General features: G+C 47.7%; 1 protein-coding gene across 1 annotated transcript in view; it reads left to right on the plus strand.

Moving 5' to 3' along the window:
* The window catches only part of trmt61a (tRNA methyltransferase 61A), a 31,271-nt gene that overhangs the window by 2,331 nt on the left and 9,323 nt on the right, over positions 1-19,617 (plus strand). The window contains exons 2-3 of the mRNA XM_088924875.1: positions 3,609-4,004; positions 13,920-14,186. Coding sequence (XP_088781001.1) covers positions 3,674-4,004; positions 13,920-14,186 — 598 coding nt within the window. The 5' untranslated portion in view covers positions 3,609-3,673. The remainder of the gene's footprint in view (positions 1-3,608; positions 4,005-13,919; positions 14,187-19,617) is intronic.

Below are 19,617 nucleotides of genomic sequence, written 5' to 3' on the forward strand. Positions count from 1 at the left end.
CGATTAAGGTCTGTTTTATGTATTTGGAGGTGAGATTAGTAGGTGTTAGTATTTGAACGACGACGTTAAAACATCATTATAAAAAAAAAGTCTCCGTGAACTCACAGGTCTTTCATCTTGCGGGAAGAGTGCAGCTTCACCGCCTGCCTGCCTGCCGTCGGGTTCGTCGGGAGACGAAGGGAAGCCGTTGGTGTCGTTTGAAAAACGGGGGTCGGTTAGAACCTCGAGGGGCCGTTTTGAAAATAAAAAAATAAACAAGGGACCCCCGAGCGCCCGACGGGATCCCAGGCGCGAGCTGTGCGGTACCAGGGTCGTGCGCCCGTGGGCGCTGTATCCATGGACACAGCATCTTAAATGGGCCATCCATGATTGAAGGCGGCTTGACTTCATAGGTGATTGTATTTACAGCGAAGTACTTCCCCCCCACCCCAAGTAATCGTTTATTAAAGACTTCTAAGAATAAAAAAAAATCCTGACTGTGTGGCAGGTGAGCCTCGTTGCTTGGTCACTGCGATCCGATCGGTGGCCTAAGGCGATGCCACAAGTAACGTAGCTGTAACGTGTTTACTGGGTACGTGAGGATGTTGCAAAATCCCCTGGTGACAACTGAACAAATGCAGAAAAATTGTTTTATGCCCGGCGCATTGTGGCTCTGGCAACATCCTGAGTAAGGTTTCAACCTCATCTCCCGGTGGTCTGGTCTCGCATACCCTCAGTGGTTTTGTATAAATCCCACTCTTTTGGTGGGTTAGCTTGGTTCGTTGAGACCTGCGCAGCGTGGAGCACAGGCTGGGGTCTGTTCAGTATAACTGTGGGGAAACAAGCTCCTAGGGTAATTGATTTTATTTAATTTTTCTTTAACCAGCTATGTCATCTGAGAACTACAGTTACGGGCTGCGCATGTCCCTGGAGCATTCTGAGTGAAGGCCTTTGCCCAAGAGTATAAGAGCAGGGCCTCACCTGTGTGTACTCATGCCCAGCATTAGGGTTACAAAGCTAGGGCCTGAGCTGCATCCCCACAGGGCTCCTGCAGTGCCAGTGAACAGGGGCTGCTTCAAGTGGCTGTCTGAACAGGACAGCTTAAACATGGCTAAACCCATCCCTCTGTGTTGGCTTTAAGGCATTAATCGCGGTCTTTATACCTTTATTTAAATGGATAGCAAAATTAAAACGTATTAATCTGCTTGATCATGGCGGGCATCTGCCAAAACAAACGGCATTTTTCAGTAGTGGTTTATCATACTGTTGATTATTTGTCAGCAGTTCATCTCTGTATTAGCTCGGGCTGCTGTGACATTATTTTTTTACAGCAGAGGGGAGAGTCACTAGGGGCCTGACAGTAACGTGCCATCATTTATTATTGTTACTGTGCTGATGTTAAATGTTGTCGTTGAACGTTAGTCCACGCAGTGTCAGCAACCGCTGTATTCTCGGAGTGTTTCTTGAGTCATAAGTTTTACAATTTGTTGCTGATCATGTTTTCCAAGTCTTTTATTGAATCTTTTACTCTTGATTCGATGGTTTGGGAATCTGAATACCGGGGCTAAGAGCAAACTGGGAAGTGTTTGTCGGACGGTTTCAGAAAGTCGTTGGTGCTGATCTTTCGGCCCTGTCCCACGTCTCCCAGTTACGAGTCTTGCATAAGGCATGTTCCACCCTGAAGGGCCTTTCATGCCCTTTCTTGAATGAATTCCAGTTCCTCCCCTCAGAACGAAGATACAGGTTTTCCAAGTTAAAAAAAAACGAGCAGGTTCTCATTTATACCTGTGGCCGTAGCCTGGCTTAACAAACGATTCTTTAGTGTACGTCCACGAGGATCATTGTGGGTTTGTGGGTTTTCTTGATGTTGTCTGCCGCTGTAAAACAAATTGCCCCCTGGGGATGATGAAGACTCTCTCTCCAACGGGAGCAGTCCCTCGCAGGGCGCGCGCAGGCGAGCGTACAGGCAGCCGTTAAGAGACGCCTGCCCACCCGGGCGCCATGTCTTTGAGCTGCAGGAGGAAGCTGGAGCACCTGGGGAAAACCCCCACGGTCAAGAAGCAGTGTAACAGCGAACATTCAGTGTAACGCAGTCTCTTAGAGGACCTTGATCCGCTCAGAATGCTGAATTCTGCTGCCGCAAGAGACCGAGTGTTCTGGCACCGGGGAATTCTCCGCTGTGCGGGTCGTGGCCAGCCGTGCCCAGCTGCGAGGGAGTCCTGGCACTGATTCGCCTGTTCCACAAACTCCTCACGATCGCCACCGCACCTCGGATTTGAGCCTCAGACCCACAGGCTGCGAGTCGGCCGCTCTCGGGAGTCCCCCTGCTCTGCGGTTTCGCCATTAAACATCTAGGAGTTCTTCTACACAGGAGGATGCGCACCTGGAGCCCATGTGAAAGATGCTCAAGTAAATATATGTGTAGCGAGTCTGGTAGTTTTAAAATTCATGATATGTGCAACCGTGTGTCAGATAAGCCCTGAGCTAAAATTGTGTTCTCTAAAATAGCATCAAGTTATGTCGGCTTGCTGCCTTCATTAAGATTGCTCTGTGAAGCAGAAAATTCTTCCCAGAAAAGCTTTTTTTTTCCGCCTTTTGGCCCTGTAAGTCTCAGAAAGCATCTTTCCTCTACGCAGTGGAAAAACTTGAGTGGTCCTGTATTACCGGAGTATATAAGTGGGTGGGTAAATACTTTATCACAATCAGAAGTTTTTTCTCTTTTTTTCCTTCAAAGTGGTGCAAGCCAAAATGTTCAGCGTTGTCACTAAGCCACCTTTGATCTGATTTCTTGTCGTAAGGCGAAGTTGAGCATCCATGGATGCTGCTAGGAGGTGCACTCACAAACCAAGATGAGTAAAGAACACTCCTCTCTTCACCAGACGAGGCAGCTAGAAGGTGTTTCTTTTTCTGTTATAATATTAATTCTTAACACTTATATAGCTCTTTTCTGGACGCTTACTCAAAGGCAGCAGGGACTCCCCTCCGCCCCCACCAGTGCGTAGCCCCCACCTGGATGATGCGCCAGTACGCTCACCACACATCAGCTCTCTGGGGAGAGAGCAGAGTGATGAAGCCAGTTCAGAGAGGGGGGTTATTAGGAGGTCAAGACCGATAAAGGCCAGGAGAAAATTTTGCCCCGACGCCGGGGTTACACCCCTACTCTTTTCTAGAAATGCCCTGGGATTTTTAATGACCACAGAGAGTCAGGACCTCGGTTTTATGTCTCATCCGAAGGACGGCGCCTTTTTACAGTATAGTGTCCCCGTCGCTATACTGGGGCATCAGGACCCACACTGACTGCAGGGTGAGCACCGCCTACTGGCCCCACTAACACCACTTCCAGCAGCAACCTTGGTTTTCCCAGGAGGTCTCCCATCCAGGTACAGGCCAGGCTCACACCTGCTGAACTTCAGTGGGCTGCCAGTTGTGAGTTGTTGTTGTTGTTGTTTTTTTAAGAAGCTTAAAGCCCTTGAGTTAGAGTTCATGTTCTCTTGAACCATCTGCTCAAGCTGGGAAGACACCGGCTTGCACCTCTGAAGTTTCAGTCCGAATGTGCGGTATGCTGCATAGTTTGAATGTGGCAGATAGTTTTATTCCAAGCTTGTAAGTTCACTCTCTGTTCACCGCAGAAGGAGAAACGGGATTGTACGCTGGACGTGAGCTGACCGCAGAGCCGCCTTGACCTCTTCCCCTCATGAGTTTCGTGGAGTACGGCGATGTCATCCGGGAGGGGGACACGGCCATCGTCTTCCTGGGCCACGACTCCATGTTCCCGGTGAAGGTGCAGCGTGGCGGGCAGACGCAGACCCGCTACGGCGTGCTGCGGCACTCCGCGGACCTGATCGGGAAGCGCTACGGGTCCAAGGTGACGTGCAGCAAGGGTGGGTGGGTGTACGTCCTGCACCCCACCCCGGAGCTGTGGACCCTCAACCTCCCGCACCGCACGCAGATCCTGTACGCCACCGACATCGCCACCATCACCATGATGCTGGAGCTGAAGCCGGGCTCCGTCGTCTGCGAGTCAGGTGCGGCGCGGGCGAGCTTCCCACCTTCCTCTGCAGGAAATCACCCCCCTAAACTCCCCAGCCTTTTGGCCAGCAGCAGGTTTACGGCGATGTGGTGACGGGGGGGGGGGGGACCGCGTGGCGCTGGGGTCGTGATTAAGAAATCAAGCTGTCCTGCTTTCAGCTGTTTTGCCGCGGGGGTGGAGCTCGTTAAAAACCGAAATGGACTGAGAAGGAGTGGAACGGGAGTGCTTATCCCCCTTCTTGAGCCATGATTTGAAAATGACACTTTTGAGTTTTGTATAACTGTTAGTCAGCGATCAGGGAAATGAGGCCTCAAGATTTAGGATCCCTAAAGTCTGCGTGGTGTGAAAGTTTGAGTCGTTGAAGGCTCTCGGCTGCGCCAGAAGTGACTAACTCTGCCGACTCCTCCTTGAAAAAAAAAAATCGAAGGGGATTTTTGTTTCCAAGAAACCCATATCAAAGGTTAGAGGCTTATCTTGTGAACTGGAGTTTGATCTGGATTTAGCCATGTGTCCTTGAGTAATACCTTGAGTAAACATGTCGGAAAAGACTTTGGGAACAAGCTTAAGAGCGAGCCCTGAGGCTGACTTGAAGCAAAATGCGTGGAAACAAAATAGTAGCAGCAGTTTAGATGCAAAGGAGTGACCTCATACTCGGGTAGCAAAGGCAGAATGACATTGTGAATTCTGAGGCACTGTTGCAGAGAGCTGGGGTAATTTTGAATGAAGGACAAATAAAAAAATGACAGTGAAAGATTTTAGAGCAGAACTTGAACCTGTCTTGTTACTTGCCTTTAGAAATTAAAATGTAAAAACCCACCTAAAGCAGAGCATTGAAATCAATTAGCCTGTGATTAAGAACGAACCCCAAAAGACATTACCGTTCTCCAGAACCTCTGTCTTAATGTGTCATTCACTTGCCCAGGGTGTTGCCTTGTAATTACAGTGTAGTTAGTGTGTAAACAGCACTGCTTCATGGACATACCATGTCATGTACGTACAGCGATTTAAACTAATTTTCTCTCCAAGACCTTTAACCTCAAGCACGCTCTCCTCAGTTCTGTTGACTCCACAAGTCAGGCTGGGGTAGATTCAATCCGTTAGAAGTGTTCCGCAACTTTCAAGCTCACCCGATTGAATTGAAAGGCCTGGACAGTAAGAGCACGGAGAGTGGACACTCAAGTCCCGGATTTCGTGACGTAGTGTTTGCTCCACTCGGAGGGCGCGCCTTTCCCACATTGGGTGGCACAGCAGTAAGGATGAGCTGGCTGGCGCACACTGCAGGTTCTGAATGGGCTTCACAGCCTCTTGTGAAATATTTCCCGCTGGGAGCCCGGGAGCAACCTCCAGCTGCAGTGACAGCTGTGTAGGAGGATAATGGATGACCACAGCTGCCTGGCCGGGCTGCAGAGCCGCAGTGTCTCCCTGCCTTACAGGCAGCACGGGGCCCTGCTAGCCGCTCTCCATCTCTCACTGAAGAAGGAGTCCGTCCTTGCCATACTGTTATTAATGAAACAGCCCTGTGCGCTAGTTTCCTAGCTCACTATTAATAAACCTTCAGGAAAAAAAGGCCATCGTTTCCTTCCAGATCGTTATTCTTGCAGCTCTCTGGGCTGGTTTTGTTAATGTTGGAAATTAGCCTGCCGTTATAACCTTGTTGTGCACGTGAAGAATATTACTCTGCTTTGCTTAAAAACGGTTTATATGTGCACTTTGTTTTAGAAGGCTGATGCCGTGTGGATGCTTGGAGTGAAAGTGTTGAGGCAGCACTTTGTGAAGAAGCGGCTGAAGATCATTATGTAGCTGTCAGGGACAGGAATCCATGTGGCGCTCAAGTGATCCAGTTCAGTTTGCCTTGGCAGGGTCTTAGAAGCTGTACTGGAAAGCTGCACGTAGAGAAACCTGCATTTTACACTGTTTTTCTAAAAACTCTACTCAAGAAGGAAGCTAACAGATGTTTACTAACTCATTATTACAGATTTATTTAATGCTATTTCTCAGGGTAGTTTCATGCCGGGACATAAAAGCTGAAGATCACAGTGGCGTGGCAGAGCTCTTCAACAGCATTTGAGCGCTGGTGATGTTAGGGCTTATGTAACTTTTCTTCAGGGACAACACAGAGCCCAGGTGCGGCAAGGGAGCTGAATTGTCAAAATCACAGTTTGCAGCGGCTCCAGGTGAATAAATCTGATGCACAGATGGGCTGCCACACTGCTTGCTTTTCAGCAAAACTGCTGCAGTGAGGGGAGGGAAATACCGAGACGCGTTCAGCCCGTTACCTCTCGGAAACTGAGCACCTCGATAACAAACATAGATGCAGTTTACGCACAAGAGCAAACACCCTTTCATAAAAATCCACCGCCCTTGCAGCATCATGTTAAACTGGCTGTCAGCGTGCACATCCTTCATGTTGATGCGCTGAAGGTTTGACTCAGCAGTTTTAGCTCCTCCCCTGTGATTGGCCAGAGCTCAGGAGAAGGGGAGAGCATGCAGACCTTGTTCCATGCAGTCTGGGTGGGGCTCCGAGCAGAACTAAGGGATTTCAGCTGAAGGTCGGCAGCAGCTGACAAGGTCTTGAGTTTGAGAGAGTAAGAGCTGGCTGTCCCAGCTGTGCTGCAGTGCCAGGCCTGGATTTTAAAAAATCTAGATAGCAAAGCCCTTGGTTTTATTAACGCAGCTTTGTGTGGGGCTAACGCACACCAGGAGTGCCCAGACCTTGACAGTCGTTATTCTGTCTTTATCAGGTGACATTTTCTCTTTGCACGGGGATAATGGCAGTTGTATGTGTGATACGACGATAATGTTGAGAACTTGTCAGAGTCAGGAGAGCTGCTCTCTGGTGCTGTGTGAGATGCCCTTGTCTGTGCCCTGCCCTTCTCAGCCAGCTCTCCCCCCCCCCCTCAAGCTGTGTGGGTCTGAAATATTTGCAGAACGTAATGAAGCTTGGACGTCCTCCAAATTCTGATTTTTATCGGTTAGCTGAAGAGATATTTAACAGCACTGCGTAGCAGGTGACTTAATTAGGCGAAGATTAGGAAAGCTGGATCTTGGAACGCAATTATCCCAAGTGTAATGAATTCTATTCGTATCGACAGCTGTTCACAATAGGTTTCAAGGGCACTTTTGTTTTTTACTTCTGAGTAGGGCTGATTTCGGAGTATATGCGCGCACAGGAAAAATTTGGATCAGAGCTGAAAGTTGTTTTTAAAATGTACAGTCCCTTCTTGTTCAGTACCATAAAAACTAATAATGCAGCCTTCTACAGACTGCATGCAATAGCTGAAAAATGCCAAAAGAGCTGATAATCAGTTTCTTTCTTCACTAGTAGTAATAAAAAAATAAACTTTTTTATATAGCGCCATTTAATGATGGCTTCTCAAGGCACTTTACAGAATGGCAACAGCAAAAAATAAAAAGAATACACAAGGTGAAACACAATTACAATACACAGAGGAGACTGTGGATGGTCCTACTGAGTATAGTAGGAGCAGAGTGAGGGAGGCGTGCTTGATACTCCAGCTGGAGCCCTCGTTCTGCATTTTCCCCGCCATATGAAAAAGACAGCCTGCCTGTCGTATCCAGGCGCTCATTTCCAAAGAGTTCTCTTTCATAATTGATGCACCCTGCCAGAGAGCAGCTTCCCTTGCGGTTTCGGGTGTCTCTTGTTCCTCTCGGCCCATGGAGCTCTGCAGTGGCACGAGTGCGTGGCTGCTCGAAGAGCTCTTTAAGAGCCGGCATTTGGTCCTGCGGTGTCTTATCAGGAAGATATCCACCTGCACAGCACCGTTTCCCAACTACAGGGTAATCTTAGACCTGCAGTTCTCGGGGGGGGGCCCAGCTAACACTGTCTGAGCTTTATACTTCGTTCGATCCATCCTGACAAGGCCTGTGGGTAACTGAGACACTTTTTTTCCAATGTTTACACAACGTATGGAATAATTGCCATCATACCTAACACAGCCCCTGCCACCAGATACCGTGGCTACGTTCCTACCGAGAGGCTAAGGGCTCTCCTAGGGCTTCTACACACAAGGTTCAGCTCCACAGATCCCTTCCAGCTTAACGCTACTGTTTATAGCACTTCTCGTTCCTGCTAGATTTTGTAGATTTCGCTGGAACTCTGAGCAGACATGAGCAGCGCTCTGTGTTCTTTCTTCTTCCCTTTTTGGAGCACGGTGTCTGGACTGGATTATTTTGGAAAGAATTCAACTGCAACCGAGTGCAGCCAGAAGCTCCTGTAGGTGCTGGTGTGTCTGGGATCCCAGAGCAGCGCGTGGCAGGCAGGAGTTCTGGGCTCGGCTGTCGCTCAGTCCTTCGGGGCCCCCCCCCCCTGACCTCAGCTGCTAGCGGTGTGTTCTTTCACTGCTATCCCGGTGTGCTCCTCCTGTCAGCCCTCCAGGAGGTGCAAGCGAGGAGAAGCCAGACTGTGTGCAACGGCATCCTCCCAGCATTTTTCATCATTAATGTGGCTCTACTCCACCCCCCCCCCCAGCCATGTTGGTAAAGATGAGCCTGACGTCAGGAGCTCCAGTCGGTCAGGAGGGGGTGTGCAGTCGCTGCCGCCCTGCTGGTGGGTAATCCGTTGTTTTGCTGGGCTGCAAGAGGGACGCGACTCTGCCGATCAAGAGATCTGGAGGCTTTGAGCGACACTGAGGATCCACTCGGTGAACGTTGTTCAGCGTTTCTAGCAGTCACGGATTCTTGGTCTGTTCTTGGTGCGGGCGCTCGAGGACACACTGGGCCTGTGCGGTAGGCAGAGGGAGCCGACGCAGGAGGAAGAGTGTGCAGACCGGAGGCCCAGCGGCTCCCAGCGGAGGCCTACCCTCCCCCAGTGTGCTGCCAGTCATGTGACCTCACTGGAGATGGCTCATGTGGAGCTCACAGATGGTGCTTTCATGGGCAGCTGATTTGTGAAGCAGTGGGAAACTGAATAAAGCCTTTTAGCCGCTCAGGAGAAGGCACAGAAAATCCCAGGCCCTCTTCAGAGAGCTCTCTCAATATTTAGTAGGGTTTTACTCTTGAAAGTCTTTCATTTTCCTCTTCAGGACAGAGTCATTCCAAATTAAACAGTATTTGCTCAGTTGTGTGCATCCACGATTCCTGTTTCATTTTGAAAGACCACTGGCATCTTTTAATTGAGTGCTAGCAACATGTACATCAGGAAGAGTTGCTAGATTTTTGGATGTTTTTTTTCTTGTTTACGGTCTGCAAGGAATACTGGGAAGCCATTTTGCAAGTGTCTTTAAAAGGGTTGTGTTAAACACCATCTCGAGGACATTTGTCGGTCACCAGGGCTGGTTATTATCTTGTATCTTGAGTAATTTAAGGCCATCGACTGTGAAAAGGGAGAGGTTTGAATGTGATTGTGCTGTAGCAGTAGTACTTCACTAATGAGATGAGAGTACGCAGGTTTGCTCTGACAGGTTTTGACTTCAAAAATCATCATCAGTTGTGAGATGTTTGGTCAGTAACAGTGGGGGACAGTGGGTGAAGAAGCCCCTCGATGGCGTTTCAAGTGTCTGTGGAGAGTTTCCTGTGCGGCCTCTTCCACTGTTGATGGAAACACTCAAGACTGCCGCAATTGCTGAATCGCTCATTATTCACCGAGCGCGTCTAAAAATACATTCAAAAATCCCAGCCAGACAATCGCTCAGACAGGAACGTGATTTTACCCCGTGGAGCATGATTAACACATGAATGGGCTCGTTTCCATCCTTGACAGCAGACTTCATTTTGCCCAGGCGCCCCCTGTGGTGAACAGGCCTCTCTTTCCTTGCGGCAGAGACAATCCCCTTTGTGCAACAGATTGCAGGATTCACGTTGCAGTATCTGGGTCTGTTCTCTTCCCTGCCCGATTAATAGGTCATTCCCCTGGTACAGTCCAAACCCCTCCCAATTCTCATCATCATCCGACCCAGCCTGCAGCAGAGAGCCCAGCTCCATCCTGCAGAACAGGGAATGTCATTTCAGATACCTTCACTCTCATCCCCAAGGACAAAGTTAAGTTCTTTCATTTTTTGTAGCCCTGGCACCTTAATTGATCTTTTTCCACGGGTAATTTCTTTATTCCCCCTGCTGTAATGAGAACATTTTCCAGCGTCCGTATCTAAAAATACATTCCTGTTTTTTTTGTTATCCTTAAGAGGAAAGGCAGGGACAGAAAGAGGGGGGGGGGGAAAGTGCAATTAAAGTGTTAGCTGAGGCTAAGACCCCTCCCCATTCCGTTCTGGCTCTTGAACTTCTCTCATCCAGCCTCATTTGCATTTCAGTCTCGGGCTTCTGGGTAAACATTGCTCCCATTGTTACCATGAGAACAAAACCAGTGATGACATCATGCAGGCTGCTTGGAAGGAGCTGCTCCTGCATTAACAGGCTTCTGCTGGGTCCAGAATACTTCTCTTTTCTCATTAATTATTATGAATGGCTGCTGACTCCATGCGTCCACCCAGGCACAACAGCATGTATTATTCCGTGCTTCTAATTCACTGAGCAGATTGATTGCCTTGGATGTGCTCACTGTTGCCTTCTTGACAAAGCAGTGCTGGAAGTTGCATTTGGCTTTTTTTCCTGCATGAGAAATAAAATGGCATACCTCCCTCCTGATTCTCCGTGCCTTGTGAGCTGGTACTGGAGGTTGCATAGTCAAGGGTTTCAAATGAAGTCTGTGGTGTAAATTCATGTCTGCAAGTACTGCGAGACCAAGCATTCCCTGATTCCCTGGTGTCATTGACCCGAAGATCTCATCCAGACATTTCTTGAAAAAAAAAAATGGCTGGGTGTTTTGTCGCATACTCCCCCCCCCCAACTGTTTGGGTAAAGAGGAGCATCCTTTTTTATTTTATAAGTAGTTTCCACTCATGATGTCAGGTTTGTGTTTCACTGTTCATTTTGAGGAATTCCACTGAGTTGACTTAGAGAATTTTGAAGTCAAAAGGTCCCCTAGTGTTCTTCCTGATAAAGATCCAGTTCCTTCAGTCTGTCAGTGTAGGACATTCTCTTGAGCCACAGAACGTATCTGGTTTCTGTTCTCCAGACAGATTCCAGAGCAGCAATATTATAAACAAGTTTCTAAATGTGGCCTTACTAGTGCCTTATACAACTGTAACATTCTCTGCTTTTCATTTTTAATCCTAGCATTTTGTTTTTTCTTTTTAATGTCTTCTCCATTTTGTTTAGAACATGTAAATGACACGTCGGAATAAAAACCTGCCTTTTGCATGAATAGCCTCTTCTGACGTAAAGATACCTATTTTGTGTTTGTAGATTGTTTTTCCTACCAGTATGCAATACCCTGCTCTTTTCTGCATTATGTGTTGTTTGCCAGGTGTTTGCTTAGTTGTGCGATGTATCTAACTTTTTTTTTTAATTAAATCTGCTGCTTTGGAGTGTTTGCTCTTCCTATATTCAAGTATCATTTGTAAATCTGACTTGTTTGCTATTCTGGAATCTGAATCATTGATATAAATTGAAAAGAGCAGTGGTCCCAGTACAGGTCCCTGTTGTACTCCAGTAATTACATCACCCCTTATCAGTACTTTCTGTTTTAAAAGATCAGTTCAACGCTTGAATATTAGAACATATGGACCTCTTTACTTTATCTGAAGAACTATAGGTTGAGCAGAAATTGAGGTAATTTAAGGAATGTATAAAATCCACAGAAAACTTCATGCCATGATCGCTCCATAGTGTAGTAAAACGTTTGCCAAGTAGTGTGCGCAGTCTCTTCAAGTGGAGCTCAGGAGGTGAAAATTGTCATTTTCATCTTGTGTACCTGGGGGGTCTGGAGGACTTGAATGCATTGTGTGTGGTGGTAGAGGAGGAGAGAGGGCATCAGTGTCCTCGTTCTGTTTATTTGAACTGAGCGCTCAGCTGAATCCTAGGTTTGCCTCATTATACGTTTTGAGTTGCTTTCAGCTCCTCGAAAGTTTCTGCTTTCAAATTGCCTGTGGCATTTAATTAGTCATTTGAAATCTCCTGGCTATTGAAGAACTGAAAGCAATTAAGAAAGGTCTGATTAAAGCAATGACAGGATTGCTACAAACCAGGAATGGGGATCCCTGGGCCAATCTGTTCTGGAGTGCTCTCATTTTTTGTAGCTGTTTTTGTTTTTGTTGTCCTCAGTTTTGACAGCCACAAATGCAGTTGGTAATTTCTCTTGGATGGTTAATTTCTGAATGACGACAAATTAAAATATAAACCTTGCTATTCAGCCACTGGTTTTCAGAACAGTAAAGGGAATCGATTATAGCATGGTCTCTTTTTGAAGCAGAGCAAGGAGATGGTTCTAGGGTTTATTTATTTTGGTTTTTGTCTCCTCTCAAAAGATCAAAGATAGTTTTTTATTTGAGAAATGTACTAATACATTTTTCTGGAAGTAGCTGCAGGACGTTTTCACGCGCGTCTGTGTTGCTCTTCTCTTGCCCCTGTTGGAAATCTAATAATGGAGCAAACCTGCCATCTAACATTACATATGACAGTGGGCAGCCTTGAGCTAGCAGGCATGGGCATGTGGCACAGCAGTGTAGACGCAGAACCCGATGCAGACGATCAGGCAGATGGCGCATGTCTTGGAACGTGGCCTCGTTCTTGTGTGTGTGCTGAATTAACTTGTTCATTTTTTTTATACTATGTGTGAATTTGCAAAATTCCAAGGCACACCTGTTCACGTCTGAAGGCATATCAGTATGGCATATCGCTGCCCTGTTTCCATTAGCAACAGACTTTAGGTGGACACTGAGAGGAACAGGACAGTTCATAAGAATATACAGAAGGTACCAAAGTAGAGGAGGCCATTTAGCCCATCTACTTTGTCTGGTTGCTAGTGGTTGACTGCTCCGAGGAGCTTCGACAACATGGCTTGACGGCTTGTCCCAGACCCCTCCGAGCCTTTGTGGCTCAGCACTGCCTCCTATCCTCGGATTTAGAAGCAGTTTGGCATAATTTCCACTTGTGTCCCCGGGTGTGTGTTTCACTGTTGATTGTGTAGGGGTTTGCGGGGCTGGCTTTGTCAGAGCCCCTGAGGATTTTGAAAACTTGGATCCGCTTACTCACAGCAGCTCTGCAGCCCCACTTGTGCCTCTTGCTTCCTCCAGAGCTTGCTGAAGTATCGCGGGTCCAGTCACGGACCTCAGTTCTTGATTGTGAGCGATAGTGCAGCTGGCTGGAATCTGTTTTTCTTATGTTCCTGAACAGGGAGCAATTCTGCATTGCTCTCTGTAAGATGACCAGCTGCTCTAAATCATTGCTGAATTTCCTGTATATTCAAAAACAGGGGAATCGGGTGTGGCGTTTTGGTTTTGTTTCTTGTGTTCTGCGCCATTGCCACTCGGCACAAGAAACGTTCCTCTCTGAAGAGTGAGGTATGTTTGGAAACTTTGCCCAGAGTGACCCGTTCAGAAGTCTGCATTTCCAGAGGCGGACACAGCTGCCGAGAGCAGTCCAGTGCCCTGGCGTCACTCCTTCTGTCACCGCTTTTATACGTGTGAAGAGCAGTGCGGTCTGAGTAGAAGAGCACAGCGCGTTGCAGCTGAAGTGTAACAAAAGCGCCATGGATCCAGCAGTGGAGTATCATGGGGGTGCAGTAAAAGCAGAATGGGGTAATGTCGTTCTGCTGCTGCGTGGGGATCAGGCTCAGACACTTTATTCCGTATTTTCAAAAGGACTGTCAATGCGCTTGGAGAGAATAGCTCCGTGAGCAGGACAAGCTGATGTCCTTTAACCTCTAGTTCTTCCTGCAAACCCCGGTTTAGGATTCGAGCTCATTGATTGACACTGTGTTTGCATCGTTAAGGAGCGGGTTGTGCTGAAGACGTGCGTGGGTGGCGCCACCCCAGCTGCCATTCCTGTGCACCTCGGAAGAGGAAGTGGCGACGTTGCTGAACGTGCCCTGTGCTCTCTTCTCTCTCTCTCTCAGGGACGGGCAGCGGCTCTCTGTCCCACGCCATCCTGCGCACCATCGCGCCCACTGGCCACCTCTACACAGTGGAGTTCCACCAGCAGCGGGCGGAGAAGGCTGTGGAGGAGTTCAAGGAGCACAAGGTGGGCCACCTGGTCACCGTGCTCAACCAGGACGTGTGCCGGGAGGGCTTCGGAGTGACGGGGGTCGCGGACGCCGTCTTCCTGGACATCCCCTCGCCCTGGGAAGCCATCGGGCACGCCAAGGCCGCCATCAAGAAGCAGGGTAAGGGCAGCCCCCCATGCGGTAGGGAGGGAGGTGGCAGCTGGGCCTTGGGGCTTCCCACTGCCCGGGTGCACGATGTTCCATCGCGCCTAATCTGATTTTTTTTTTATTGCAGGCGTAGCGTATTATGCTGTAAATGAGCTCAGAAAGTAACAAAGTTTCATCTTAACCCTGCAGGGTGGTGGTAACTGTGTTCTGGAACTGGTTATAAACCCTTCGCGCCCTGATGTGGGAGCGCGCAGCTGTGGCCTTTCTCTCCGCTGGCTGTCGCGGAACCTTTAGCAAGCCGGTGCTTTGATTGCCTAATTGTTTAATTAATTAACTGACGATGGCTGTATATCGCACAGATGTATTGAATAATAATGCTACTCGGTTGCAAAGGCTGCTTACCATTCGTTGGTATTGTCATTTTTTGCAGCGAATAGAGCAAGAGGGACTGGAATGCTGTCGGCCTCTATTGCAGTGTATAAGCCAGGTCCGCACAGCAGGGCTTCCAGAGGGTGACACTCAAAGCCCTGTGCTGTCCCTTTGTGCAGCAAGGGGCTAGAACGGGCCGAACAGGTGGCAGATCTACACCTTGAACTTCTCACACTTCTCAGATCTAAAAGGCAGCCCTTTAGATGGGATTTTTAGGAAGGAAACACATCAGTAAAGCAACATATTGAAATGATTTGTGATTCCTAAATTACTGAGTATTGTGGTTTAAAGGGTCTGGCCATTGTTTCAGTGCCGCGTGTGAAATGGGAGGGGTTGCACTCTAATGCAATTTTCATCTGTTTCCCATGACGTACTGTCGGGCCCTGACTGGTCTCAGTAGGCTATTCAATCCTAATGCGGGATCCTGCCTTCCCATGTCTCCCTCGAGGCTGCCTACCTGTGAGCCGAAAGCTGGTAGCCTATCGGTTTCACGGACCCCTTCCCCGCGCCGTGCGGCGGAGAGAGAGCACGGGGTCACGGGGCTGCGTCTCCTTCACGGCTTTGTCGTGATTTACTGAACCTGCATGTCGCAGAGGCGGGGGTCTCCAAGGTTGCTCGATCACCGTGAGGTGCATCGGCTTGCCGCTATTAGGAGAGCTGTAATGGCGTGCAGGAGCTCGTGGGAAGTTTGACCTTGCAGCTGTGCTCTCTGGAGTCTCGCCTTGGCAGATGCGCTTGTGTCTTTAGCACTGCTGTAGTTGTGCTACAACACCACAGAGCTGGATTCCCTCATTCCCTCGGAGGACTGGGAGTTGCACCGGGGGCTCGTGTGGACAGCTTATTTTAGTCTGTGAAGACTGTGAGTGCTTCACTCTGAAAGAGTGCATGATGGCAAGGGTCTGGATGTGCGATTTCCTCATGTTTATGTGAAAGAGGGATGTTAGGGAAAGGTCTTAATGTTTAAGTCACTTGATTCTTTCCTTCTTGTACCAAGGGGTGCATTCCACACAGACCCGTGTGCTCTGTCTGGGAACATCTGTCGCTCAATGCCCAACTCTCAGAGTCCACTGTTCTTATCACCCCCTTTGCTCTCTCATAAGCTGAAAGCAAACGAACAAACTGAAAACGCAACCAGTGAGCCTGTAAGAATCTCGCCGAAGCGAAAGTGGGAAGACTGTCTTCAAGGGCAGTGACTAGTCCTCAAGGGTCAGGATCCAACAGGCTGTCTAGGCCTCTGAAAATCATCAGCAGCTGAAGGCCTTTGAAAAGGGTCCAGCTGCGACGTTCCAGCTAGTGGCTAGCTCTGTTAGGTCATTAAGAGCAGTGAAGGAATGAAAACCCACAGATAACACTGGGCCTCGGGGACCGGGGCTGAGCACCACTAGCCTTGAGATCTGGGTTTGTTCATGAAGTCCCGCAACGCTCGGATCAGATATCTTGTTTTAATTTGCAGTTTGCTGTGCAAGGAATGAAACCATAAACAGTTCGTACTGTTCAGCAAGTTCCCCTGAGGTCGCCATCATTCTTATTCTTGTTCTTAAGAATTTTTTATTTATTTGCTTAGCAGACGCCCATATCGACTGATCCTGCGATGCTCTTGGAGATTTTTGTTTCCCTGTTCTTCCAAACGTCTTCTCTCCATCCAGCAGCAGTTCTGCTCTTACACTGCAGAATCAATGAGGGCTTCTCGGCTGTGGTGCCGTTGGATAACGTATAGCTTCCTGGTTCCTGGCGGAGTTCCGGGGAAAGCTGGCTTGTTCCGGCCTGTCCTTCCTCTCCCTGGGGTGGCAGGTTCTGGGCTGGGCTGTAGGTGCACTGGTTCAGTTTGAATGGTGTTGACCCTGGGCGGGGCTGGGCGGATCACAGGGCACTCTCAATGGACTTTGTAGCATGGCCTCTTTCTGAAGTGCTTGAGATTGTGGCAAAAAAGAAACCCAACAAAAAACTTTAATTCCTCCAACGTTCTGCTGCTCTTGTCTTTTTTGATGTTTTTTGCAATGTAGTGTATGTTCCTTATGTTCCTTGCTTGAATTTGAGATAAGGAGTGCTCTGTGGGTTGGGACCAGCTGGCTCTCAGGTGTGTACAAGTCCTGGACCGGCTGTGTGAGGCCTGTTGCGATGTGGGTGTGTGGTTCTCCTCCGTGACCCGCTTCTCCCCACATTGACCTGCAGGTGACCAAAGGCATTGTGTCTGAGCCAGAAGAAAGGGAGAAGTAAGCTGGTCCTGAATGTTTGACCCAGTGTTTGCAGTTCTGTTCTATTTATCATTGTATGAAGCTGTGTAAGATTACTCTCATTGAATTAATTAATGAATTTTATACCTGACAGTCCTTTTTTTGTTGCTGCTAATGTCAGGTTTTGAAAGAATTAAACTCCACCGTGCACTTGTACTACTTTTGTATTCTTGAATTTGGAATATTGAGGACTTCTTAAGGCATGGATACTGCATTTGAGTAATGACTTTACATCCTTAAGAGGCTTTGACACAACAGTAAAGTCAGGTAGTGAAGCCTTAACTGTGGGCTCCGGCAGTGTACTTCTGCTTTCTGCTGAATCAGGCCTGGACCTGGATGTAGGGAAATGGAGTGAAAACGCGGTCTGCTCAGAGTAACATTAAACCCAGATCATGTTCACCCTGCACTCGCGGTGTCAGAGTTATTGATCGGGACCGAGAGGAGGAAGCAGAGCATTGCACATGAAATATTCAGGGCTGAGCTGCAGGGACCTTGCATTCCCAAATCATCATTACTCTTGCACGGCGGCTGACTTTTGAATTTTGCCCCAGTCCCGCCCTTGCCGCTGTCCTCCAGAGAGGCTCCCAGGTAGCCTCCGTGGAGGTAAATGGGATGGAAGACCGTGCAAATGGAAGACGGCCCCCTGCCATCTTGGTGAAATATGACTCAGGCTGAGTCAGCGCTCTTGGACATCTACTGCAAACCAGAACATTGATCCGTAGGTTCAGAAGTGCTGCGTCTCTGCATTTAGGCAATCCAGTCTCGAGCAAAAGGAAAGAGTTTGAGCCCTAAGGTTAATAAGCCCGTGAGTGCTTATCATAATTTACTTGTACACAGGGACAGGGACGCAGGACAGAAAAGATCAATTTTCTTCAGAGACCTTTATGTTTAAAGTGCCAATTTTTATAACTCCTTTTAAGTGTTGCGTGCTATGCTGCAGTATAGAGGAGCAGTGAGGGCTCTGGGCTTGTGACTCCAAGGTTACAGGTTCAAATCCCAAGCAGGGCGTAGCTATTGTATGCTTGAGGAAGGTAATTTGCTCCGTTTTCCCCGGTAAAAATGCCCAGCTGTATAAATGGAAGAAATGTAAGCTCTTCCGCCACCTCACAAGTCTGGAGAAATGTCTGTTGGGAAAAATCTGACTCGTTTTTTTTAATCAGTCCTAAAATTCAAGCAAAACAAAAAGTAAGTGGTTTGCAGTGTTGGAGGTTATGTGGAGAGCAAGTAGCAACTCATTTACACATATTCTGGTCATGCCCAAAAATACAACCATACTGGAAGTTCATACATTTAGCCCTTAATAATATAGTAAACCTAAACATATCATTTGAATTCTTCATTGTGTATTTGGGTAATTTTACTTTTGCTTACCTGGATGTAAAGAATAGATGTATATTAGGAATTCCTTAACTATCTAGTAAGAAAACTGACAAAAAAATGGTTTACTAAAGAATCCCCAACATTGGAACAATGTATTAGTGTTGTGAAGGAGATTGATGTAGTGGAAAAGATCACCTTTTCTCTTAGGTTATGGGGCAGAGAGGTTTAGCAAATACTGCCAAGCCGGGTTCGGGTTTGTGGCCCCACTGAGACCTGATGTTGCTTGGTGAAAGAGGGTAAAAGAATAATCTTTTTGTGTTGATTGTTGGAATGTTTTTGCTGACTATATTTCCATATGTAACCTACCATCTATGCCGGCACAATTGAAAGAGTTAATGATGTAAAAAACGTAACATAATTGTAAAATGAAAGATGAAAGCCATAATTATTTTATTGTTCTACCTCTAAATCTTTTTATAATTTAAAGTAAAAAAGTTGTGAAAAGAAATGCAAGTTCCTTTGCATAAACACGAGTATCTTGGCAGTGCTAGACAATCGGACCTCTTCAACAAGGGGTAGAGCTTCTTTTTCCATGCCTGGTTCACATTTATCTTCAGGAAGGTCCAGGCTACCAAGATCAAGCTCGTAGTTATAGACATGATCCAAATGGGGACAGAAAGAGGAGATCAGCTTCTCACAGCTGTTCAAACCAAGCTTCCACCACGCGCTGGGAGCTGTGCTGGGCACGGCTGAAAGACCGCGATACTGTAGTGCAAACGGGTGTCTCCCTGGAGATGGGCTCACTGGGTGGCCAGTGGGCAAGTCCATACACGCTGTGCTGTGGGGATCGTGACCTGCTGTGGCCGGCTCCTGCCTCTCCTCCAGGCCTGGACATGCTGTCTTCATGGTTTTTAGTCTCCAGTGGAGTTAGCAAAGCTCTGTGGTATTTCCTATTAAATAACAAGTGATCAGTTGTTCCAGGCGGTTTCCTCACGTTTGGCCTGGAATGATGAATTGTAATGGATTCAATAGATATGCCTTTAAATACATCTTTTTTTTTTCTTCTGGATGAGCAAAGGTATTATTTGGTTGCTGATGCTGAGATGGGCATGCGGGTGTCAGCCAGCAGGAATTGAGCACCTTCACTTGACAGCAGCAGGCCTCGTCGTCATGGCAACTGCCTCTGCAGCACTTCTCGTCAGTGTTCAGTTGCACTGTGCAGTGATGCAGTAACCTCCCTCCTCTGAAATACCCACACGCAGTTAAAGAAACACATTGGATTAGAAAGTGAGTTTATTCATGTGCTTCTCAAGACCTGAAATGGTGCAGTTATGAAACTCAGTGCTTTTAGAGATTGTAGCGATTTCTACGTGCACGTAACATTTTATGAACACTATTTAGCCATTTGTACGTCTTGTCTAATTCTTTTTTTTAAATATAAAACTGAATGGAAAATTTTT

Source organism: Atractosteus spatula, chromosome 9 (genome assembly GCF_055471065.1).
Source record: "Atractosteus spatula isolate fAtrSpa1 chromosome 9, fAtrSpa1.hap1, whole genome shotgun sequence".
In the NCBI taxonomy this organism is placed as follows: Eukaryota; Metazoa; Chordata; class Actinopteri; order Semionotiformes; family Lepisosteidae; genus Atractosteus; species Atractosteus spatula.